This window comes from Carcharhinus amblyrhynchos, chromosome 8 (assembly GCF_965287045.1).
Source record: "Carcharhinus amblyrhynchos chromosome 8, sCarAmb.v2.hapA, whole genome shotgun sequence".
NCBI classification, from domain to species: Eukaryota; Metazoa; Chordata; class Chondrichthyes; order Carcharhiniformes; family Carcharhinidae; genus Carcharhinus; species Carcharhinus amblyrhynchos.
The window spans coordinates 93452376-93479441 of NC_137331.1; the positions used below are offsets into that span (position 1 = coordinate 93452376).

The 27066-nt window shown below is 44.6% G+C and overlaps 1 protein-coding gene across 1 annotated transcript in view; it reads right to left on the minus strand.

Annotated features, from left to right (window-relative positions):
- tmie (transmembrane inner ear) overlaps positions 1–27066 on the minus strand; it is a 101528-nt gene continuing 74462 nt past the window's right edge. The window contains exon 4 of the mRNA XM_080194972.1: positions 1–980. Within this exon, the coding sequence (XP_080051098.1) occupies positions 640–980 (341 nt within the window). The 3' untranslated portion in view covers positions 1–639. The remainder of the gene's footprint in view (positions 981–27066) is intronic.

Genomic DNA, 27066 nt, shown 5'->3' on the forward strand with positions numbered 1-27066 from the left:
GATACAGAGGTTAAAAGGAATCTAACTAACTGGTTGTGTCTACTTCTATTTTGTGTATTTCTTTTTACAAATCAGTGTTTCTTTTGCAAAGTTTGACCCCAATTCACCTTTTGAAATCAAGCTTACGTCTGTTGAACTTTCCATTGATCATACGCAGAACGAAGGAAAAATACCGTGACGCCTTTTAAAACTCAATAGTTCCTGACTGTCATGGAAAGTGCAACTCAATTAATAACGATTGCAAATATTCAAAGTTTCAGAAAAGGCAGAAAACTTGAAGGTTTCTTTGTACTCGATAAACAACCTCTTACTGGAAGCTGCATGGAAGAACTGCTCAGTTATATATAAACCTGTACCAAGCCCCTCAAGAGATAATCTAAATGAATTACCCCGGTTTGACCCAACAGAGAAGTGTGCATCCTTGACATTTCCCTGAATATTTACCTCAGAGCTCAACATTAACATATCTCTCACAGCCTCCGCACAAGTGTCGATATGTTTCCTGCACTGTTTTCCCACAAGTTTATGTCAAAGTTCACATTCTTTCAGACCTGACATGGAGAGCTGACTTTTGCCTCCTTTCTCTGGGGTCAGATTTGAAGCCACGGTCTAGAGGTTGAAATATCCAGTATCGAGGAACTAGGAAGACTTTTTACCAGGAGCTTTCTTTGCTCCTCCCTTGGCATTCACTCCTGCCTTACCACCAGCTTTGGCATTACCAGCTCCCTTAGCATTGGCCTTCCCATCACCTTTTGCTGCTCCTCCTCCTCTCTGTCCTGCTCCTTTCTGTGCTGCCCCTTTCTGTCCAGCTTTCTTTTTATTGGCTTCATTCTTTGACTCATTTTTTGATCCATCCTTTTTCTCTTTCACTCCATTCTTCTTTTGTTCCTCCTTCTTTTTGCCCTCTTTTTTTGAGCCATCAGCAGGAACTTTTGCGGAGACAGTCGGAATCTCATCCTTTTTTTCTCCTTCTGCTTCAGCTATGAAATACAAAAAGACATTGATTAAAGATTACTCTGGTAGAAGTCAAAACCCAGCAATTATCAGCCCTGAAGGGATGCTTTGGATCATTCCTGAACTTCCTCAGGAATTCCTGCCCCTGTAAAAGAACGTACAGGATCCCAAGTCACTGGAGTAAGAAATGGGAAGGTATCAGGTGCAGTTCAACAATGAAGTAAAACAATATAATCTAAATTAGATTTAAAATTAGGTTTGGGGCGGCAAAGTAACACAGTGGTTAGCACTGCTGCTTCACAGCTCCAGGGACCTGGGTTCAATTCCCAGCTTGGGTCACTGTCTTTGTGGAGTTTGCACATTCTGTCTGCGTAGGCTTCCTTTGGGTACTCTGGTTTCCTCCAACAGTCCAAAAATGTGTGGGTTATGTTGATTGGCCATACTAAAAAATTGCCCCTCAGTGTCCTGAGACGCGTAGGTTAGAGGGATTAGAATATAAGATTAGTATATAAGATTATGAAGGATATAGATAGAGTAAACAGGGGTAAGCTATTTCCTATAATAGAGACATGTAGGACAATGGGCCATGGGCTTAAGGTGAGGGGGGAGAGGTACAACACAGATATTAGAGGGAGGTTTTTCACACAGAGGGTAGTGGGGGTATGGAATGCTCTGCCAAGTAAGGTGGTGGAGGCAAACACGCTAGAGTCCTTTAAGAGTAACTTAGACAGGCACATGACTGAGTTGGAGATGGGTGGATATAGGAGATCCTTTTAAATAAGGGTCATTAGCATTGGGGCATCCCTGGTAATGTAAATGATGGTAATGGTATGATAATAATGTTTTTTCTCTTTTCATTCACAGGTTTTAAGTCGGTCCACCTCGTGTCCAACGAGGGGCATACACATGATGGGTCGTACTGGGGCTGCTCTTGGTTGTTCGAGATTGGCCTAGTGCTTCATGTCGTTAGTGTGTGCCTAAACTGGACCAGATACTGGGCAAGACGACAGCTCAGTGACTATCACTGTTTGCTGTGCAGACACATGGATTTGGGCCGGTGTCTGTGGGAGTTTGCGCATTCTCCCTGTGCTTGCGTGGGTTTTCTCCGGGTGCTCCAGTTTCCTCCCACACCCCAAAGATGTGCTGTTAGGCTGATTGGCAGGAATAAATTGTCCCTAAATCAGTTTCCCTCAATCTGGATGATACACGCGTCCTTTGTTTGAATAGAGGGGAGTACGGTAGGATGAGAGAAGAATTGGCGAATGTGGACTGGGGGAGTGCGTTGGAGGGAGGGTCTGTTGAGGAGCAGTGGAGGATCTTTAAGGAGATCTTTCTTGGTGCTCAGCAGAAATTTATTCCGATGGTCAAAAAGGATAGTAGGAGGAGAGGTAATAAGCCGTGGATAACGTAGGAGGTGAAGGAAAGTGTTAAACTAAAAGCGGAGGAATTTAGAGTAGCTAAGAGTAGTGGGCGAGAAGAGGATTGGGAGAGGTTTAAATGTCAACAAAGATTGACAAAGAAGTTGATAAAGAAGGGTAGGAGAAACTATGAAGCTGGGCTAGCGCTTAATATAAAAAAGGATAGCAAGAGTTTTTATAAATATATAAAAAGGAAGAGGCTGGCTAGGGTGAACGTTGGTCCTTTAGAGGATGAGAAAGGGGACCTAGTGGTAGGGGATGGGGATATGGCTAAGGTATTGAATAACTTTTTTGTTTCTGTCTTCACGGAGGAGGACGTGAATAATTTGCCGGGTGTTAGCGATGGAAAGGTGGTAGGACTGGAGGGTCTTAATGACATTGCTGTTACTAGAGAGGCGGTGCTCGACAGACTGGAGGGGCTGATTGTGGACAAGTCCCCAGGACCGGATGGAATGCATCCGAGGGTTCTGAAAGAAATGGCGGAGGTGATAGTGGATGCCTTGGTGGTTATTTTCCAGACGTCGCTGGGTTCCGGGGAAGTGCCGGATGATTGGAAAACGGCTAATGTTACGCCGTTGTTTAAGAAGGGTGCCAGGCAAAAGGCAGGGAATTATAGGCCGGTTAGTTTAATGTCTGTGGTAGGTAAAATGTTAGAATCTGTCATTAAGGAGGAAATTGCGAGGCATCTTGAAGGGAATTGCTTGATAGAGCAGACGCAGCACGGTTTCATTAGAGGGAAGTCATGTCTGACAAATTTACTGGAGTTCTATGAGGATGTGTCTAGGGCGGTGGATAGAGGAGAGCCGGTGGATGTGGTCTTTCTAGATTTTCAGAAGGCGTTTGACAAAGTACCTCACAAGAGGTTATTGCAGAAGGTCGAGGGACATGGAGTTGGAGGTAGGGTGTTAGCGTGGATAGAGGATTGGTTGTCAAATAGGAGGCAGAGAGTGGGGATCAACGGGTGCTATTCGGATTGGCGGATGGTGACTAGTGGAGTGCCCCAGGGGTCGGTGCTGGGGCTTCAGCTTTTTACCATTTATATAGATGATCTGGAGGAGGGAACCGAGCGTAGGGTGTCGAAATTTGCTGATGACACCAAGATTGGGGGAACGGCAAATTGTGCGGTGGGTGTGGAGAGTCTACAGAAGGATCTAGATAGGCTGGGCGAATGGGCCAGGAAATGGCAAATGGAATTTAATGTTGGCAAGTGTGAGGTGGTCCACTTTGGTAGGAAGAATGGTAGGAAGGACTATTACTTACGGGGCAAAAAACTGCAGCAGGCGACGGTGCAGAGGGACCTCGGGGTTCTTGTGCATGAGTCGCAAAAACCCAGCTTGCAGGTGCAGCAGGCGGTCAAGAAGGCGAATGGGATGCTGGCCTTCATAGCGAGGGGGATTGAATATAAAAGTAGGGAGGTCTTGCTGCGGCTGTATAGGGCATTGGTGAGGCCGCAGCTGGAGTACTGTGTGCAGTTTTGGGCGCCGCACCTGCGCAAAGATATTTTGGCCTTGGAGGGAGTGCAGAGGAGGTTTACTAGGCTGATACCGGAGTTGAGGGGGTTGAGCTATGAGGAGAGGCTGAATAAACTGGGCTTGTACTCGTTAGAGTTTAGAAGAATGAGGGGAGATCTCATTGAGAAGTATAAGATGATGAATGGGATGGATAGGATAGAGGTGGAAAGACTCTTCCCGCTCAAAAAGACAGTAGGACTAGGGGGCACAGCCTCAAGATAAAAGGGGGGCGGTTTAGAACGGAGTTGAGGAGGAACTTCTTCACTCAAAGGGTGGTGAATCTCTGGAATTCTCTGCCCGTTGAAGTGGTGGAGGCTGCCTCGCTAAATATTTTTAAGACGCGGGTTGATGGGTTTTTGATAGGAGAGGGGATTAAGGGTTATGGGGAGAGGGCGGGAAAGTGGAACTGAGCAGCGACAGATCAGCCATGATCTTACTGAATGGCGGGGCAGGCTCGAAGGGCTAGATGGCCTACTCCTGCTCCTATTTCTTATGTTCTTATGTTCTTATGGATGGCCATAAAACATTAGACAAGGGTCGTGGGTGGAGAGGGGGACTGGTGGTGTTGAGATGGCGGCGCGGGCTCATTGGGCCGAAGGGCCTGTTTCCCAGGTTGATTTTTATTTTGTTCTTTGTTCTTAGTGGGTAAAATATGTAGGGATATGGGGATAGGGCCTGGGTGGGATTGTGTTCGGTGCAGGCTCGATGGCTGAAGGGCCTCTTTCTGCACTGTAGGGTGTATGATTCTATGAAAATACTGGCCTTCATCAATCGAGGGATTGAGTTTAGGAGTTGGGAGATAATGCTGCAGCTTTATAAGACCCTAGTCAGATCCCTCTTGGACTATTGTGCTCAGTTCTGGTCGCATCATTACAAGAGGGATGTGGAAGCTATTGAAAGGGTGCAGAGGAGATTTACAAGTATGTTGCCTGGATTGGGTGGCATGCCTAATGAGGATAGGTTGAGGGAGTTCGGTCTTTTCTCCTTAGAGAGATGAAGGATGAGAGGTGACCTGATAGAAGTGTATAAGATGTTGAGAGGTATAGATCGGGTGGATTCTCAAAGGTTTTTCCCCACGGCCAAAATGGTTGCTACGAGGGGACTCAGGTTTAAGTTGCTGGGGAGTAGGTACAGAGGAGATATCAGGGATAAGTTTTTCACTCAGAGGGTAGTGGGTGAGTGGAATCGGCTGCCGTCGGTGGTGGTGGAGGCAAATTCAATAGGGTTTTTTAAGAGACTTCTGGATGAGCACATGGAACTTAATAGAATTGAGGGTTATAGGTAAGCCTAGTAGGTAGGGATATCATTGGTGCAACTTGTGGGCCGAAGGGCCTGTTTGTGCTGTAGTTTTTCTATGTTCTATGTTCTAAAATGCATGTATGTAATTGCATGAAGGGCAGTTAAAAGGGTTGATGAGCCGCTGACACAGAGCCAGATGGGTGTGATGGAAGAACGAAAACCTGGATCAAAAAAAGGACAGGTTTTGGCTATTAAATATCCAGATAAAGGCAAAAGGCTGGGAACTGAAACTAAAATAGAAGATGCCGGAAAATCTCAGCAGGCCTGACAGCATCTGTGGAGAGAGAATAGAGCCAATGTTTACAGGTGACAAGGTGGCTGTCTCACAGTGCCAGGGATCCGGTTCAATTCTGACCTTGGGCGACTGACAATCTGTGTGGTGTTTGCACATTCTCCCCGTGTCTGCGTGGCCTTCCTCCAGGTGCTCTGGTTTCTTCCCACTGTACAAACGTGCAGGTTAGGTGGATTGGCCATGTTAAATTGCCCCATTACTGTCCCAGCTTGTGTAGTTTAGGGGGATTGGCAGGGTATAAGACAATCGTGGGCCTTGTCATAACAGATGTTTGTTACCTCCTGTATGAACTTTGAGGGTAAACTTGAGAAAAGCTGCAAGAGATCCCTGTGGACTCTTGGAAACGACCATTCACGTAGAAGAGAGACGGTGATTTAAGGCTACTGCCAATGAATGTCGTTCCAGTCACCTTGGCGTCAACACCTGGAGAATATGGCAGATATGAGCCACCAGATCCCTAGACATGCAGAGGCATCATTGGCTACAATATCTTTCAAACAACTACACCAAAAACAAGTGTGGTCTGTAAACTCTTAGTCTTGGGAATCACCTACATTCAATGTTTGATCTCAACCTCAACTTCTATGTCCTTGCTCATCCTCTTTGGTGAGTTTGGCATCACCATCGCAACCTCCTTTGCCATGAGATTACGCGGGCAACAAGAAGTGCAGCCTCTGTCTTCCTGAGGCTCCCCTTTCTGTAGCACCAATGAGAAGAAGCCATGAGCCAGCAGGAGCCTCCCAAGGTCCAATTTCTGTCAGTAACTAGCCAGTGACTTTGGGCTGAAGGCCTTTGTACTGGTGTTGATACAAATTCGCTGGTCGGTTGTGCCAGGGGATAAGTCATGAAGGGGTCTAAGGGGGGAGGGTCTATAGGGGTGGGGCCTGAAGGTGGGAGGGGCCTGGCCAGGATGGCCCGATCAGGAACGGAGGATCTGAAACCTTCCCATTTTCATGCTAACTGGACACTTCGAATTTTTCTTGCAAAATCACCCCCTCCGGTTTGTTACTTGCTCTGAGAATGAGTAGGAATTTACTGCTTTGTGCTGTGTGAATCAGAAATTCCATCCACATTATCAAATGGGAATAGGAAATTCTCTCCATTGCTATGGTAGGAAGTTTTAGGTTTGGATATGAGACAGATGGAATACGAGTTCAGTCATTTAGCATTTAAACACCAGCACAGACTAGCTGGGCTGAATGGCCTGTTTCTGCATATTCCATTAATAGCTTTGAAGCAAGCAAACTTAAAACACCGACACATCTTCCTTCATCGACACGCATCCTATTATAAGCTGTTTAATTGAATTCAGGATATGTACTCTAGTTTATAAAGAACAGTCTGGCTTTATAACTTGCAACTCCCTCACATGAATCCCTGATAGCTTCGCTCCTGCCATGGCTTACAGTTAAACATGGGGCAGCACGGTGCCATAGTGGTTAACACGGCTGCCTCTCAGTGCCAGGTACCCAGGTTCCATTCCCAACCTTGGGTCACATTCCCGGCTTTCGGCCACTGTCTGTGTGGAGTTTGCACATTCTCCCTGTGTCTGCGTGGATTTCCTCCGGGAGCTCCGGTTTCCTCCCACAGTCCAAAGATGTGCTGGTTAGGTGAACTGGCCATGCTAAATTCTCCGTCAGTGCATCCAAACAGATGCCAGAGTGTGGCGACTGGGGGATTTTCACAGTAACTTCATTGCAGTGCTAATGTAAGCTTACTTGTGACTAATATATAAACTTTAACTTTACTTTTAGTAGTTGTACAGTTTGTCAGAAATCTCCAGTATATAAAAAAGGCACATTGCATAAATGGAGGCATGTTGCGAAGCTGTACATATAATCAGTAAATTAAGGGACTTACAAAACATGAAAGCCTTGTGCCCTACTTAAATTATTCATTGCGTTTAATACATTTCAAGTGAGGCCTCCGTAATTAACTCCTGCACTACCGAGAAATGGTTAGTGTTCTGTACCTGATAAATGTGATGACTCTATTAAGCATGCATGGTGTTAATGGAATTTAGTTACGTAATGCACTAGTAAAATCAATCATGTTCTCCATTGTTTCAAGGCAATTGATTGTAATCAGCAGCAGAGTAAACAATAAGAAACTGATACGGCTGATTAGTGCAAGATTCAAAGCTCAAGCATCCTAAAAGTAAAGGAGAAGTTTATTTATTAGTCACAAGTAGGCTTACATTCACACTAAAATGAAGGCACTGTGAAAATCCCCTGAGGCCAAGATGAAACTAACACCAAGACATCAGTGTAGGCGTATTCCTATTTTTGTTAATTCTGGTGACTCACGAAAAAGACTTGAGACAGGGGAGTTTGATCTATATGTGAGAGTGAAATCTCTCTCTCTGGGCAGAATTTATGACTTTGCTGATTGGAGACCTGCCCGAGGTCAACGGACTTTCCAATTGTCCGCCCCCTGCCCTCTCTGATTCCCATGGCAGGTCGGATGGTAAAATTCCGGTGCCTGCCTCTCTCTGGCTTAGGCAATGACGTTAGAAACATAGAATCATATAATGCAGAAGAGGCCCTTCAGCCCATCGAGTCCACGTTGATACGTTACAAACACATGAACCCCCATCTAATTCCATCTACCAGCACTTGACCCATGGCACATCATAGCTTTCAGGGCTAAGTGCTCATCCAGATTCTTTTTAAAGGATATGAGGCAACCTGCCTCCACCATCCTCCCAGGCAGCGCATTCTAGACTGTCACCGCTCCCTGGGTAAAAAAGTTTTTCCTCACATCCTCCCTAAACCTCCTGCCCCTCACCTTAAACCTATACCCTCTCATGACTGACCCTTCAACTAAGGGGAACTGCTGCTCCCTACCCACTCTGTCCATATCCCTCAATCTTGTACAACTCAATCAGGTTGCCCCTTAATCTTCTCTGATCCGATGAAAGCAACCCAAGCTTGTGCAATGTCTCGTTATAACTTATATGTTCCATCCCAGGCAGCATCCTGGCGAATCTCCTCTGCACCCCCTCCAGTGAGTTCATGTCCTTCTGATAATATAGTGACCAGAACTGCACACAGTACTCTAGCTGTGGCCTCACCAAAGGTCTATATAATTCCAAATGACTTCCCTGCATTTTTAATGCATGTCTTTGGGTGAAATCTTACGAGAACTTGCCAGTCAGTTCTATGAAAGTAAATTACTGTGGATTCTGGAATCTGAAACAAAAAGAGAAAACACTGGAAAATCTCAGCAGGTCTGGCAGCATCTATCTCCCAAAATGCACTATACCCACAGCTATTTGGACTGCAGCTCTTCACACCCTACATCCTGTAAGAGCTCCTTTCCTTTCTCCCACCTCCTTCGCCTCCTTCACATTTGTTCCGATAATGCCACTTTCCAAAGGGATGCTTCTGATACATTCTCTTTCTTCCTCAACTGTGGTTTCCCACCTACAGTTATCGACTAGGCCTTCTCCCGGACCATGATGCTCACCACCATCCCTCCCTCCCAGAACAAGAACAGAGTCCCTCTTGTTCTCACATTTCACTCCACCAGCCTCTGCATGCACAGCATAATCCTCCGCTATTTTCACCAACTCTAGAGTGATGCCACCACCAAACACATCTTCCCTTCACTCTTTCTGTCAGCATTCCACTCCTCTGCTATACCCAACACCTCTCCCGTCACTCATGGTGCCTTCCCATGCAATCGCAGAAGGTCTAACACCTGTCCCTTTACCTCTTCCATGCTCACCATCCAAGATCCAAAACACTCATTCCTGGTTAAACAGTGCTTCACTTGCACCTCTTCCAATTTGGTGTATTGCATTTGCTGCTCTCAATGTTGTCTCCTCTATATTGGAGAGACCAGGTGTAGACTGGGTGATCACTTTGCTGAGCACCTTTGGTCTGTGTGCAATCAGGACCCTGACCTTCCGGTTGCTTTTCATTTTAACACACGATCCAGCTCCCACGCCCACATGTCTGTCCTTGGCCTGCTGCAATGTTCCACTGAAGCTCAACGCAAACTGGAGAAACAGCGTCTCCTCGTCCGGCTAGGCACTTTACAACCTTACGGCCTCAACATCGATTCAATAACTTCAGATGATTAGCTTTACCCCACCTCGACCCCTTTGTTTTCATTTCATTGTTAACTGTTCACTACCTTTTATTTCTTTATTGTCTTTCTTTATTTTTCTTCCCCCTACTCTCTCCGCCTATTTTAGCCCCTTCCCTTACTTTTTCTCCCTCTTTGCTCCCCCTTTCCCCTTTTTTCTCAATTTTACCTCTCTCCCACCCATTCCACCTTCCCCCCCACCCCCATCCATAACTTCATCTGTCACAGCTTACCCTCAGATTTCAGCTTCTCTGCCATACGGCCCTTCACACCTTTTATTCTCTCTATGAACTGCCATTAGCAGCCTTTCCCCTTGTCCTTTCATTCACTCACCCTACAGTAAATATATCTCCCACTTTTATGCCTTTTAGCTTTGACAAAGGGTCTTCTGGACTCGAGACATCAGCTCTTTTCTCTTCTTACAATTCTGCCAAACCTGCTAAAATTTTCCAGGGTTTTCTCTTTTGGTGGCAGTCAGTTCTGGTGAGTAAACTGATGTGGAAGTCTCCAGCTCCACTGGCCAGTTTTCTCTCCAGATCTTCTCACTTTAACTGGCAAAAAGAGAGTGGTCGTGGTTTTCGTCATCATTCTGGTGAGGCAGGGACTCTTTGAGCTGGGAACTGCATCCACTGAGATCAACCACCTGAAAGAAAAATTAATCTCCTCCCCACCTCCACTACAGGAATGTCTGTGGCCTTTCCCCGATCATTGTTGGCATCCCTACTGCTTGCAGCTTCCGCTTCCCCCACTCAACCACAAATAGATTAGTCCTTGCACGTGAGGCTCCCCCGGGATCTTTATTTGGTACAACTCAAGTTGCATCCTGTGCCAGGGACAGTGCTGGGGGCATTGCCAGGGCACTGTCTGGCTACATGTCTCTCCCTAGAGGGCCATAATGACCTTTATTCCCATTTGGTGGGGCGGGGAGGGGTGGGGGGATGCAGTCCCCTCAACCGGTTCACGTCTGGCTGTTGTAAACCTTGCCAATGTGGTGTCCCATCGGCAAGGTACGAAAATCTAGCAAGGGGGAAGATCTGGCGAGGGGGGCATTTTATTGTATTTAAATATATTAAAATCAAATTCACGGCTATTATGGGCAATGATTACACCAACGGCAAGCGACAGCGAAAATTAGAAAATGAAACCTTGAACCTCCACCACCAATCACCTATTATCTTTTTGAGTGTCAGTCAAGGAAGGTGACAAATCAAATGGGCCTTCTTACATTTAGAAATATTTCTATAGGGACGTAATTTTTCTTTGAAGTCAGTCTTGTCAATCTGGGCTAAAACAATATCATGAAGCAATGAGAACAGGCTCTACAGAAAAGCATCCACAATTTTAATAAAATTAATCCATAATTCGATCTGGTTTGTAGTGATTTTTTCAATATTTGATGAGATAAAACAAGAGATCAGCATGATGTTAAAAATCTAATAAAAGTGATGCCATATCAAGCTTTATAATGCAGAGGTGATCTGTCCTCGGTTCAGTTTTCCCACTGATTTTATGAACAGCAGCAAGGGAGTTCCCTCCTGTGAAAAATTATAGACCTGACCCTTTAACTCAGTCACTGTGCACAGATACTGGCAGACACACTGAGTATTTACGCAATGACCCTGCCTCGCTTGCCATCAAGATCTTCTAGTCCTGAATCTCAGTCTTCCACAAGGCCATCTTGCCCACTTGGAAAGAAAGCGTGTTACGGGATTATAAATGTGAGCTCTGAATTCCTACACTGGGGCGACGCGTGAAGTGTACTACATTTGACAAAAGTTTCTCAATTAGTTATGGTGGGCTGAGAGAAAAGAGCAGGCCAATTACACAAGGGTGACTGGTAGTCAAGGACAAAAATCCAAGCTTTTTACATCTCCGAAGATTTGTTTGGAGGCAGAAAAGTTGTCGCCTATTGGAAGTGATACTGTAGGTGACTCACATCACACAGTGGGTCCGATTTTATTAGCACGTTGTGCCCGTTTTTGGGCGCAAAAACTTGGTAATGTCGGGCATGAGGCGAGTAGTGTGATCCACGCCCACCTCTATGCCTCTTCCCCCTTTACCAAGGCCCGAAAATGGCATTTAAATGCATGCATTTAAATTCACTTAATGGGCTGCATGTCCAACCTTACTGGCAACTTCCCCCTTTACCATCACATTCACCAGATGCTCCAGTTAGTGAGGGGGTAAGTGTCTAGTGTCCAGCGGCTCTCTACTTCAGATCGGGGGAGGGGGCGGCAGGAGGGAGTGTGCTGCCACTCTGCTTGAGGTTGGTGATGGGGGGAAGGGGGGTCCACTGCCACTCTGCCTGAGATCAGTGAGGAACAGGGGGAGGGGTCCATGATCGGTCTGGGTGGCAGGTGATGGAGGGGATAAGGGGGTCAGTGATATTGTGGGGGTGGGGCAAATTGTTTTGATGCCAGGGGAGGCATTATCCGGCCTGGGAGCGATGTGGCAGAGTAGTAGCATTTTATCTTTTTACCTACGCATGCGCAGTTGGAGACGCTGATCGGAGCTGCAGGATTTCGGGCACATTAATCCCCACCCACAGGCTTCTGCAGCGCGATTCGGAATCGCTGATATTTTTGAGGGCAGAGTGCGGATGGGGGTGCCTGAGAACGGGTCTAAAAATTGGATCTGAAACATTCCCAGTTTCAAGTCTGCCCAGCACTTTGAACCAAAATGGCAGAATAGGGCCAGTGGATAATTCCTTTAAACTGGGAGGCCAGCTATGTTCTGATTCCGCCCTTGCTCAAGTAAGTCGGACAAAGCAGAGAGTATCAGAATAGATGTGCGGACTGAAAGGTTTTGAACCATGCACTTCCTTTTTGTTTTGGTTGTAATGGACATCTCTAATAAAGGAAACAGGGAGATGTGCCATATTTGTGAGCTGCACTACACACAGACAGACAAATCAGTAGACTTTTCTGAACATCCATTTGAATCTGAAGAGGTCACCTCAGGTCAGGTTTTGACTTCCAGCAAATGATAGTTTGCAGCAGGTAATACCAGTGCCAGGTTTGGGATTCATCACTCTGCAAACACAAGACTTTCTGAAAAAAAACCTTGGCTTGTGCACATTTAGAGTAGGAGTTAGATGTTGACATAGATGTTGTGGAGATGAAAATATTTAGTTGTTTCACTTCATTGCAATGCACCATAAAAGCCTAAAGGGCATGATCTCACCTGCTGTTCATGCCATACTCCCGCTGCAGTGAAGTCGGAGAATTTGGCAGCTAGCCAAATCTTTGTTCACTGCCCTTGGGTGGGAAAATCCCATCGGCGTGCACGGTGTACGATTCCAGCCAGAGAGTTTGTAGTATTATAGAATCATACAGCGCAGGAGGAGCCCATTTGGCCCATCGAGTCTGTACCGACCATAATCCCACCCAGGCCATATTCCTGCTATCCCACATATTTACCCTGCTAATCCCCCTGACATTAGCATCAATTTAGCATAGCCAATAAACCTGACCTACACATCTTTGGACTGTGGGAGGGAACCAGATCACCTGGAGGGAACCTATGCAGACATGGGGAAAATGTGCAAACTCTACACAGACAGTGTCCTAAGGCTGGAATTGAACCTGGGTCCCTAGCGCTGTGAGGCAATGGTTCTAACCACTGTGAAATTAATCTGGAGTAGATTGAGCTCATTGACTACACACTAGTTACCATTGTGCAGAGCTGTGGCCTGCTTTGTTCTCCTTCCTCACCAGCACAAACAATTCAGAGGAATCTCCTAATGATAGATGAAAAGCAGTATGAGTGTGATAATGACTTTCCAAATGTTATCTCCATTTATCTGACACTCTGTTTGAAAGAAAAACTACCTGAAGCTGTATGCAATGCAAACATCTGCACTTGTGCTGCTTCAGTACTTAGATGGTAAAATGGGAAGTTTAATGGATCATTTATTTGGCTACCAAACACAGCAGACAGATTCCCAGCTTCCTAATCATCAAAGGGAAGAAGTACCAAGCCAACTTCATCACTTGCACCTTGGCAACAAGCTTCTATCCTGAGTAGTCTGACCTGACAACTAGTAACCTGCTGATTTCCCATAGATGTCTGAATTTCAACAATGAAGATTTTAAGTTTGATCCCCTAGCTGAGTAGGCGGAGAGTCTTCAGCTTCAAGACACATTGTCAGCTGGTGGTCTATAATGATGATTATTGTATTCTTACATCCCTGCTAAAGTGTGCTGATCAGAACAAATCAACCCCAGAGAAATAGAATCTGCACAAATTTGAGAAACCCTTTCACAATGGTGTCATTTGCCTTGACGAGCGCCTATCAAATCCACAAGTCGAGAATGTTCTCATTGATGAGATGGAGGTGGGATGGTTGTAGGTATGGGTGCAGTGTTGATCTCATTAAGGCCAGATTACAAGTAAAATGTAATTACCAAATGTCATGCAGTGAATGTATAACCTTTGTAGGAGCATATCGTGGTCTGCTGAAAGCTGCAGCATCAAAAGAAAAGTACCTTAAAAAGCAATTTCACTGTTAGACCATAGACTAGACTTTTCAGACAAATTTCAGACAAACGTACAGTACGTTTAACCAAAGCCAGCTGGATATTGGCAATGGACATAACTTCAGGGATGAGAATTCTCTCTCAATGGCAGATTTTCATCATTGCGTTCCTGGAAATTTTAAGGGAAGGACCCTGTTGGAGATCATGGAGCAGAAAGGTCATTGTGGAGCAGTGAGACCCTTGGACAGCGAGATTTTTGAGGAACAGCGTGGAGATATAGAATCAAAGAATCATAGAATCCTTACAGTGCAGAAGGAGGCCATTCAGCCCATTGCGCTGTACCAACAACAACCCTATCCAGCTCCTATCCCAGTAACCCTACTAAATTCCCCCTGAATTATGAAAAACAAAATGGAACATGAGAAAATTACACCAGTTATGTGAAAAATGCTATATTTTGAATGTTGCGAGGGACATAGTTTTGTGGTTGGGCTATTTCCAATTTCCGTAGACAATAACTCTGTCCTACAGGATGGCAATTTTGTTGCCTTATCCTCACAGCATGGAAATGAGGTACATTATTATCAATGACTATAATACTGCAGTAAAAGTAATACAAACCCTGTTGAGATTACAATCACCAGTTGCAAAGTGGTGCCTATTATATATTTAAGTGGTTGTATGATTGATTTAAGAGTGGGTCACATACTTGATTGTGACATCGTCGAGGCATTTCACAGGCTCCTGTCTGAGTTTCATTTTCCACTCTGCACCATCAACATCTCCTACAATAAACCTATTGTTAATATTTCATATGTGCAAACTATGTATTTTTCTTTTTGTTTAAAGCCTATGACTGCTAACATAGTTAAGACATCACAAAAAGGTAACTGGCAATGAGTCAGGATTTTGCTTGGTTGAGAACATCAGGATAGACTCAAAGTTTGTAGATTCTTGCACATTGAGTATTAGAAGGCAGGGTTAAATCAACAGGAAAAAAGACTGAAGAGCTGGTGAAGGAAGACCAAGTAAGAAAAAACAGAAAAAAAAACTGTTTCTGATCAGAAAAAAAATGGCGCAGTGTGCAACGACAGAGCAGAAGACTCGCAATGCAGTTGAAAAAGGATGGAAGCTCTCTGCAAGGTTTTAAAAGAGGGGTTTAACCAATCAGACAAGGATGAGATTCAAAGAAGTATCTGGCACAGTTCAAAAAAAGGGCTAGAAACATAGAAAATAGAATCAGGAATAGGCCACTCAGCCCTTCAAGCTTGCTGTGCCATTCATTTTGATCATGGCTGGTCAACAAACTCAATATCCCGAGGAACAGCTGTGATCAAAATGAATGGCAAAGCAAGCTCGAAGGGCCAAATGGCCCACTCCTGCTTCTATTTTCTATGTTTCTATCCCTTCTTTTGAAATGCTCTGCTGGACAGCAGGGGATGTTTGAAAAAATAACAAGTCAATGATCTCCAGGGTAAAAAGGGGAATACTGGGAAGACAGTAGTAAAGAATTATATACTGAGCAGTCTTGAGTCACTAACGCCTGCTAAAGAAATGACAGGTCAATTAAGTGCCTTTCAGTGAAGAAATGAAATCATGGAGTTCCTATGCAGAGCATTTTCATTACTTTGTGTAGGCGAATAAAGCTGTTTGTTCCAGCTTTTCTCAGATCAATAGGAAGTATTGTATTTGTTCTAGAGTCTGGTTCATCCAGCAAAGCCAGGAATTAAAACTTGCGATGACTTGACAAAGATCCTTGAAGAGCATTATTCTCCAAAGCCACTGATAATTGTGGAACGGTTCAGGTTCCACTGAAGGAATCAAGTGCAAGATCAAAGCATTGCTCAGTTTGTGAAAAAATTAAAAAGGCTGGCATAACATTGTCAGTTTGATGAGTCATTAGAAGTTGCTCTTTGAGATTATCTAGTTTGTGGACTCCAAAATGAGGCTATCCAAAGATTATTTGCTGAAGATGTTTTGACTTTGAAGACAGCAATAGAATTGCAGTGTTGATGGAACTGGCTGCAAAAGTGGCTTCACAATTTGGTGCAGGAATGAAGATCCACGAATTGGGAGCTGTTCACAAGAAGTCAAAACAGCAATAAGCATTTCACAGATGTGCCATAATGGGCCACCCAGTCAGTGAATGCTAGAGCAAGGATTGTAAACACAGGAATTATGGCAAAAGGGTCACATTGCAAAGCTTGTTGGGCTAGACCAGCTTCTCCTGAGAAGAATATTCAGAAGAATAATCTGGGTACCTTCAAGGAGAAGAACAAGTTGCATTCTACAAAAAGAATTTACAACATGGAAGAAATAAGTTAAGATTGTGAAGAAAAGGATGTCCATGAATATAATGAAGAGCTCCAACTAGACACCTTATCCATACAGGGTGAATCACATAGATTCTGGGTGATTCTGAAATTAAGTGGACAAACTATTAGGATGGAGATTGATATTGGTGCTGCTGTATCTTTATTCTTTCATGATGATATTATATGTGACCCTAAGAATTAAAGGGGAAAAGAAACTGACAGCAGAACCACCACCTCTCTTGATGCCTGCATAACCTCTTATTATCAGGCTATTGATCTGACATTCAGTAATGGGTCAGCAAAAATCTGATCAAACTAAATATTGGGGTAAGACCAAAACAATTGTCTTTCCTGACACAAACTCTGTTCCCTATAAAGCCATGAATTCCATCCCTCTCTCTGACAATTGCTTGATGACCTTGACATGAGTTTCTGATCTTATTTATTACACCAATGTGACCATTGATTTCCAGCTCCATAACTGCACCACTTTGCCCCTTTCTCAATTTATCTGGTAGTGGAATCCTCATCCAGGCAGATGGTTGGTTGTTTCTGGGCTTCACTATTTAAATGCACTCTGACAAGCTTGACATGTTCCATTCTCTGTAGACCGGAGGTCATTCAAAAATCACCTTCTTATGATCTAAATCATGCCGACTTCTGTTCATATCACCCCTGTGTTCACTGATGGACACTGGCTCCAGATTAAGCAACCTTTTAAAGCCATTTGGAGAGTGATGAAACTGCACTGTAATTAGGAGACGAACTGTGTTTCCAGCTACTTTAAGTGGTTGGCAATATAGCATAAATTAGATGTGCATTCTCCTCAGTAGAAGCTCACAGCTAAGAAAATGCATGGATAGTACTTCAATTTCATAGCACCTTATTTAATAAACATTCACTCTTCTATAAAATCACCTGCTCACTAAGGCATCTGTACAAATTGGCACAGATTACTCACCTATATGTGTACTACGTCATATTACTGCCTTGTGTCAAGGCTAGATAAACATACGATAAATAATTTAAAAAATTCTCATCCTGTTTTCAAATCCCGCCTTGGCCTTACCCCCTATCACAGTAATTACCTTCAGTTCCCCAGTGCCGTGAAACATCTGCAGTTCTGGTGTCTCCTGATTATCCCTGGTTTTCATTGCTCTACAACTGGCAGTCAGGGTGTTGACTGGATGTAGGCCAGCAAGGTCAATTCAAGCAGAATAGAGTCTCACAGTACACTTCTCCAACGGTGTTTAGCAGTTCTTTATTTTTTCCAGCGTGATAATTCAGGAGGCAAAATGTGGAGATGCCGGTGTTGGATTGGGGTAAACAGAGTAAGAAGTCTCAACACCAGGTTAAAGTCCAACAGGTTTTTTTTTAGCGCAAGCCACTAGCTTTCGGAGTGCTGCTCCTTCATCAGGTAAGTGGGAGTTTTGTTCACAAACGGGGCATATAAAGACACAAACTCAATTTACAAAATAATGCTTGGATTCCGAGCCTTTACAGGTAATCCAGTCTTAAAGGTACAGACAACGTGAGTGGAGAGAGCATTAGGCACAGGTTAAAGAGATGTGTATTGTCTCCAGCCAGGACAGTTAGTGAGGTTTTGCAAGCCCAGGCAAGTCATGAAGGTTACAGATAGTGTGACATGAGCCCAAGATCCCGGTTCAGACCATCTTCAAGTGTGTGGTACTTGACAATTAGTCTCTGCTCAGTGACTCTGCGTTGTCATGTGTCGTGAAGGTGCCCCGGAGAACGCTTACCCGAAGATCAGAGGCCGAATGCCCATGATCGCTGAGGTGTTTCACAACAGGAAGAGTACACTCTTGCCTGGTGATTGTCGATCCATTCGTTGTTATAGCGTCTGCATGGTCTCCCCAATGTACCATGCCTAGGGATATCCTTTCCTGCAGCGTATCAGGTAGACAACGTTGGCCGAGTTACAAGTGTATGTACTGTGTACCTGGTGTATGGTGTTCTCACGTGAGATGATGGCATCCGTGTCGATGATCTGGCATGTCTTGCAGAGATAACTGTTCAGGAGGCAAAGGCAGACTTGACAGAGACGATATACATCTGCCTCTGAGTAGGCAACAATCTCTTCAATCTGCGACGATTACTGGTGTGATAATGCTGTGCCATTGTGATATATTTTATGTTTAAGGGAGAACTGCTTTAAAATAACAGCAAAGCTTTTTTTGATAATTGCGGCCTTCTAGGGCATACAAAGACAGCACTTCAGCTCATTGCAAACTGTTTCTCTGAGGCAGTAAATGTCTTTGGCCTTACAATTAGCCTGAAGAAATTTGAAATGTTGTACCAAGCAGTCTGATTACAATCCACCACAGATCAGCAAGCTGCCAGTGCTGTAGAACAGCTTACCTACCTAAGGAGCACTGTTATAACAATGTACCTATCAACAAGGATACAGACAATTAACTGTCAAAGGACAATAGTTTCTTTGAGCCATTTCTCAAAATGTGTCTGACAGAATTTATGATGCATTTTTATCAAAAATCAGAGGTTGTCATCAGTGCCTTGTGTATGGGTCAGACTGGTTCTTTACAATAAGCAAACATAATGCTGGAGCTCTTGCAACAATGCTGTCTTCAGTCTATCAAGAAAATAAGATGGCAGGAGTACATCACAAACAATAAACTCTTCAACAGAGCCAATTTGTCAAGCAATTGTGTGCAACAACACTTGTGCTTGGTTGGACATCTATCATACACAGAGGATTCCAGAAGGCCAAAACAATGTTCCATGTGAAAAGCAAGACTCAGATATACCTTATTACTGCTTCAAAGGTCAGCTAAAAAAACAGCTGTCTCTGGATGACATTGAGAAATGGGTGCGAGAGCAGGGGGCTGCTGACAGAAGCAGCTGGCATACAACCAGGAAAGCAGCTTACAAGTTTGAGACAAACAAAATGAGATTGCTGAATAAGGCCACCGACAATAGACCAGAGCACCACCAAACCAAGGTTTCCTGTGCCCCAACTCCTCAAAAGCTGTGCAGGTGAAGAATTGGCCTCTTCAACCAACAAAGATCACACCAACTGCTACAGAGATGTCATCCTCGTCTACGGCAAATCTATTACCATAATTTTCAGCCAAGCCCTTAGCTGCCATGGTCCTAAGCTGTGGTATTTCTTTCTCAAATCCCTTCTGCCTCTCTTTCCTCTTTTCAGATTCTCCTTATACCTTCACATTTTGGCTTGAAAATACACATGTGAAGCATCTCGGGAATTTGTGAAACAATATTAAAGATACTATATAAATGCAAATTTTGTTTTTTTCTCTTTTCTACCAGTTTTATTTAGGGGATTGAAATGCTAATAAGGAGGAAAAGCAAGTTGTCCTGCTAAAAACATTCCTTTGAGTGTATAGTCAACAATGCTTTCCATTTGCATTGCTTAATTATGTACCTTGATTCATGTCCGTCAAACCTTTAGGGAAGTTCAGTAAAACCACATGATGCACATATAAACAAGAAGATTCAAGCCAATATATACTGACATCTTAGTGAGGTGATGGTTTTCCAGTAGAATAATTATTTGCTTCATAAAGTGCTATGAATTTGAAGTTCAAACTTTTTCTTTGCATTGAGTTTTCACTCTGAATGCATTTCGCATTCATGCAAAGTTAGATCACAGACCATTTCAATTACCTTGAAACTTGTTCACTGAGAGCCCAGTGTGATACTTACCTCAATTTCATTGCAGCCTGTCACTCAGCACATGACTTAATGAGTCATCCACAAAATGTTAAATATCATCCTAAATCTGTACTAAGCTCACCTGGGTAGGGCCTGGTTGTAGGTGATTTATAAATCAACCCTAGTGCCCTATACTAGAGAGAAAGAAAAATAGTGTAGATAGGGTGGATAGTCAGAGGTTTTTTTCCCAGGTTGGAAAGGCCAACTGCAAGAGGGCACAGGTTCAAGGTGAGAGGGGGAAGGTTTAGGAGAGACGTGCTGGGAAGTTTTATCTCACAGAAGGTGGTGGGTGCTTGGATTGCACTGCCAGTGGAGGTGGTGGAAGCAGGCATGTTAGCAACATTTGAGGCATATCTTGATGGACACATGACCAGGAGGCAAACAGAGAGATAGATACCACATATGGGTAAAAAGTAGTGGCTCTAAATAAGGATTAGGAATCAGCACAGGCTTGGTGGACCGAATGGCCTGGTCCTCTGCTGTATTGTTTCTTTGTTCTTAAAGTTAAAGTTTATTTATTTGTCACAAGTAGGCTTACATTAACACTGCAACGAAGTTACAGTGAAAATCCCTCAGACGTCACACTCCGGTGCCTGTTCGGGTCCACTGAGGGAGAAATTAGCATTAGAAAATAGCAATACATGGAACCACCATGCCTCTTTTGGGCTTTGGGAGGAAACCCTCACAGACATCGGGAGGTTGTGCAAACTCCACACAGACAGTGACGCAAGCCGGGAATCAAACCCGGGTCTCTGGCATGCGAGGCAGCAGTGCTAACCACCATCTTTGCTACTACTCCTGATTATAAGCTGCTAACCTCTGCAAGAAAGTACAGGGACGCCAGCTGAAGTGATCGGGGGTGTACTTTACCAACCCGCCCACCATGGGAATTGGAACGGGCGAGGAGCAGATCGTAGAAACGTCCGTTGACCAGTTTTCTGGTTTTGGGGTGAGAGGCTGGAAAATCCTATCCCAGGAGTTTTTGTTTCACAAACAAATAGCCCTTAACATTCATCTGTTGAAATGTTTTGATCGTTTTCTGAATATCTGAACACATTGAATTGGTACCAACTTGTAGCAACAGCACCCAGTGCCAACACATCTACAGCCAGCAGCCATAGAATTAGTATGGCTGCCTGATCAATGCCTTTCCTCTGCCATAAGATTCAAAGTGAGAATGATTACTGGTGGTTGCGTAGTGCTCTGTTCAATTCTGAGTTCCTCAGATAATGAAGAAGTCTGTGGTCATGTGCAGAAAGACTAGGCTTGAGCTGATCAATGACATGATAGTGATAGCCTTTTTCCTCGGATGGAGAAAGCTAGCACGAGGGGGCATGGCTTTAAATTAAGGGGGGGTAGCTACAGGACGGATTGCAGGGGTAGGTTCTTTACCCAGCGGGTGGTGAGGGATTGGAATGCCCTGCCTGCTGCAGTTGTAAATGCGTCTAGTTTGGGGGCGTTTAAGAGATCTCTGGATAGGTTTATGGACGAAAAGGGATTGGTATAGGCTAGTGGGTCATTGTTTTTGTAACTGGTCGGCGCAACATCGTGGGCCGAAGGGCCTGTTCTGCGCTGTAATGTTCTATGTTCTATGTTCTATGTTCTATGTCCTATGAATAGTTGGATGCCAGAGCTCCAGGGGGCACAGGTGAAGTAGTGGCCATTGCTAAGGAGAAGGTTCTGGGGAAACTGAAAGGTCTTAAGGTGGATAAATAACCTGGCCAGCTGGACTGCATTCCAGGGTTTGAAAAGAGTTGGCTGAGGAAATTGTGGAGGCATTTGTGGTGATCTTTCAGGAATCACTGGAGAAAGGGAGGGTCCTAGAGGACTGAAAAATAGCTAATGTAACATCACTGTTTAAGAAGGGAGGGAGGGAGGCGGCAGATGGGAAGTGATAGGCTAGTTAGCCTAACTTCGGTCACTGGCAAGATTTTAGCGTCCATTATTAAAGATGAGATCACAGAGTACTTGGAAGTGCATGATAAAATAGGACTGAATCAGCACAGCTTCATCAAGGGGAGGTCATGTCTGACAATCTGTTAGAGTCCTTTGAGGAAGTAACAAGGGAGTTAGATGAAGGAGAACCGGTGGATGTGATTTATTTAAATTTCCAAAAAGGCCTTTGTCAAGGTGCTGCATAGGAGACTGTTAAATGAGTTAAGTGCCCATGGTGTTAAGGGTAAGAACCTGGCATGAATAGAGGATTGGCTGACTGGCAGAAGGCAGCGAGTGGAGATATATGGGTCTTTTTCAGGATGGCAATCGGTGACTAGAGGTCAGTGCTGAGACCACAACTTTTCACAATATATATTAACAATTTGGAAGAAGGAACTGAAGGCACTGTTGCTAATTATGCAGATGATACAAAGATATGTAGAGAGACAGATGGTATTGAGGAAGCAGGGGGGCTGCAGAAGGATTTGGACCGCTTAGGAGAGTGGGTAAAGAAGTGGCAGATGGAAAAGTGCGAGGTTATGCGCTTTGGAAGGAAGAATGGAGGTATAGACTATTTTCTAAATGGGGAAATGCTTAGGAAATCAGAAACACAAAGGGACTTGGGAGTCATTGTTCAAGATTCTCTTAAGGTTAGCGTGCAGGTTCAGTCAGCAGTTAGGAAGGCAAATGTAATGTTAGCATTCGTGTCGAGAGGGCTAGAGTATAAGAGCAAGGATGTACTTCTGAGGCTATAAAAGGCTCTGATCAGGCCCCATTTGGAGTATTATGAGCAGTTTTGGGCCCCGTATCTAAGGAAGGAGGTTCACAAGAATGATCCCTGGAATGAAGAGCTTGTCATATGAGGAACGGTTGAGGATTCTGGGTCTGTACTTGTTGGAGTTTAGAAGGATGAGGGGGGATCTTATTGAAACTTACAGGATACTGCGAGGCCTGAACAGAGTGGGCGTGGAGAGGATGTTTCCACTTGTAGAAAAAACTAGGAACCAGAGGGCACAACCTCAGGCTAAAGGTCCAATCCTTTAAAACAGAGATGATGAGGAATTTCTTCAGCCAGAGAGTGGTGAATCTGTGGAACTTTTTGCCACAAAAGGTCATGGAGGGCAGGTCATTGAGTGTCTTTAAGACAGAGATAGACAGGTTCCTGATTAATAAGGGGATCAGGGGTTATGGGAAAAAGGCAGGAAAATGGAGATGAGAAGGATATCATAGATCAGATCATAGAACCCTACAGCGCAGAAAAAGGCTCTTCGAGTCTGCATCGAACACAATCCCACCCAGGCCCTACCTACCCCATATCCCTACATAATTGAACCATTAATCCCTCTAACCTACACATCTCAGGACACTAAGGGGCAATTTTTTAGCATGGCCAATCAACCTAACCCACACATCTTTGGACTGTGGGAGGAAACTGGAGTACGTAGAGGAAACCCATGCAGACATGAGGAGAATGTGCAAACTCCACACAGACAGTGACCTGAGCCGGGAATCGAATCCAGGTCCCTGAAGCTGTGAAGCAGCAGTGCTGACCACTGTGCTACCATACTGCCCATATACCAGCCATGGTTGAATGGCAGAGCAGACTCGATGGGCCGAGTGGCCTAATTCTGCTTCTATATCTTATGGTGTAACGCTTGTGGAACACAAAAGCCAAGAAACGGCAGCATCTCCAACAAGAGCAAGTCTAACCACTTTGCCATCCACAAATTTCCTACCATCAGCATTAATATTGTGGATACTGGAGCAGTTTAAGGACTGTGATTCACCACCTGACTCGCCAAATCCTTTCCACACAATGTGAATGTGATGGAACGCTCTCAGTCTGACCAGGCAGGAAACAATTAAGATTAAAAAGAGAAGATACAAGGATGTGTGGCATAACACAAAAATAAAATACCGCAAAGGCTGTAAATCTGAAATAAAAACAGAAATTCCTGGAAATACTCAGTAGGCCAAGCAGCACTTGTGGAGAAAGAAAGTGTTTCAGGTCAGTGATCTATCATCAGAACCGAGAAAATGTCACTTTGATTTGGAGTAAGTGAGAAGAACCAAAGGAAGGTCTGCAATAGGGTGAAGGGCAGGAAAGATTGGATACAAATATCCCTTGCTCGACAAAAGGGACGATGTAATGACTTCAATCAGGCCATTGAGATTGGACTTTTGGAGTACGCTTGAAGATCTGCCCCTTTTGAATTGTCCTTAAGTTAATTTGATTTTGTTTATTTGGTTGGTATCAAAAGATGTCTCTGATTTAAAATCCAATTGACAGGCCAATCAGGGAGTCTTTGCCTTAACCAGGAGTGGCAGTTTCTCTGGCACCCCCAGAGATAGACTGCTAACACTCTGTGTATTGCAGTTCTGTTAGGGTTGGCTCTTGGGGAGGGAAGGACTTGTGTCTCCAACAACTGAGCAAGATATTGGGGCCTGGAGATAGGGCTTAGGGGCTGGGACCTGGAGCCTGGGGCCTAGGACTTAGGGCCTATGATTCTAGCCCGTTTTCATTGTATTCTCTACCTGGAATGCCTCTCTCTCCAGGAGTGAGAGTTTCTGTTCTCAGTGCTGGTGTTAGTTGGAGCTGTTTGTTGCTTTCTGGCAACAGTTCCCAGGCCAGCAATCCCCATGAAGCTGAGTCAAAGCCTCCCATAGACCTCAGTAAATTCCTCCTCTTGGGCCTTCCTTAGATTCCTGTCTGAGGGTCAGAGTGTTTCCATCTGCCTTGCTGGGGACTCGTGCAAGAACTTTAGCTCCAGTTGGGACTTGTGTGAGAGGTGATGTTCCAGTTGAGACTCTTGTGTCCTGAAAGGTGTGGCCCAGGAAGGTGCAACTCCAGAAGACCCAACCCAGGAAAGAGTAGCCCAGAAAATATGAATTAGGAAGGTTCAACCCCAGAAGATGAAATTCAGAAGGTATGACCCTAGTAGGTGTAACCTTGGAAAAACTGGCCCAGCGGGGTGGAATCTTGGAAGTGTTCGGATGAACTTTGCGATCCCAGACGCATAGCCCTGAAAGCGAAAGTCCTGAAAAGTGTAGCCCCCACAATTTTGCAAGATAACTTATAATGGACTCTATTGTTGTGTACAGTGGACTCTATCGTTAATCATAATGGACTCTGTTCTTGCAAAGGGATTGTCTGTCAATATATTATGTGGCTTGGTGTTGTATTAGTTTGTTAGTTTAAAACTTCCCCTTTTCATTTTTGCATTATTTATTGCCCAGGGGGTATCCCCTGGCCCCTCTGGATAGAGTAACACTTGGTGGGGCGGGAGGAGGGGACAGAATATAATCTGTGGTAAGGGAATGTTCCAGAAGGTGAAGCCCCAGAAGAGTAACGCTGGAGGGAAAGTCTGCAAGGGAGTACACCGGAGGCCCAATCCCCCCACCTCAGCCGAAAATCCGGAAGGGAGGTCCAGACAGAGGAGCTCCAGAATAGCTTTCTCCATGCATCTCTGCAAACCACCACCCCCTCTCCAACCCTCAACTGGCAGGGGAAGAAACTGGGAGACGATGCTCTGGAGAGTTGCAGATAATCTATGATGTTTGTTTCCAGCGTAATAGAGTGGTTCGTCATATCATTGTATGAATGTTGCTTGTTGTTTTATGGTTCATCATTGTTGGTTTCCTGTGGCCTGGTGGGGGCTCTCTGGGGTACTTAGTCCAGGACGGCGTATCCCCTCGGATAAAGGAAGCCCTGGATAAATGGGCAAGCAAAATCCAGGAGGTGAGAATACCCAGAGGATGAAAGCCTGGAGGGTTGCAAATGGCTCTCGATGGTAGTTGTACTGTGATGGAGATGGTTGCTGTTGTACTGTGATATGACCCACGGATGGTCGCCCTCGGAATGTGTAGTCCCGAGAGCGGAACTCTCAGAAGGGGAAAATATGGAGGACAATGCCCTGGAAATTTGAAGATAACCTACAACAAACCCTTTAGTGCAAGGGAATAGTTGTTCATTATTGGTTAAAGGATGGCATTGGCCATTGGTATTGTTTCAATAGCAACTTGCTGGTTTATTGTTGCAGCGAGCTGCTTGTCAATATGCTATTTGTATTTAAATGACTTGTTTGGTGTTGATATTGATGAAATGTATTTTTGTATTTGTAACTGTTTTGATAACGACAAAAAGAGTGAATCCAATTGATGGGCCAGTCAGGGAGTCTTTGCCTTGTACTTAACTGGCAGTGGCAGTTCCTCTGACACCCCTGGAGGTAGACTGCTGACTGCGAACACTGTGTGCTGCTGTTAGGGCTGTGAGTAAGGGAATTTTGGTGAAGGGACTTCTGCCTCTGCAGACTTATTACAGACACTATAAGAGAATTAAAGAAACTATAGGTGGATCCAGTGAAGGTGTGGATGGCACGATAGCAGCCATCCTAGCAGTGAAGTAAAGGGATTAGGAGAGCAAAAGACAGCATCAAAAACACAACACAAAATAGGGGCAGAGGTTCTGACCTAAAGTTGTTGAACTCAGTATTGATTCCAGAAAGTTTAAAGTGCCCAGTCAAAGTTTGAGTTCCTTGAGCTTGCATTGAACTACATTGGAACACTGCAGCAAGCAGAGGCCGGAGCAAGGCAGAGAATTACATTGATGGGTGACTGGTAATTCAGGGTCAGGCATGTGAGCAGAACTAAATCTTCATCAAGTGGTCACTCATTCTGCACTTGGGATCCCCAAGTAGAGGACAGCTATCAGTATAGTAAGTATACTATATTTTAAGTACAAGTAAATCACTGCTTTATGCTTGGAAGGAGCGTTTGGAACCTTGAACCATAATAAAAGAAGATGCAAGAGGCCAGTTTGAGTTAAAAATTTAAAGTTTGCTTATTAGTCACAAGTAGATTTACATTTACTGGGAAAATCCCCTAGTCACCACACTCTGGTGCCTGTTCTGGTACACTGAGGGAGAATGTTTTGCATAGCCAATGCACCTCACCAGCACCTTTCAGATTGTGGGACGCCACACAGACAGTGACCCAAGCATCAAACCTGGGTCCATGGCGCTGTGAGGCAGCAGTGCCACCATGCCACCCAGTTGTGCT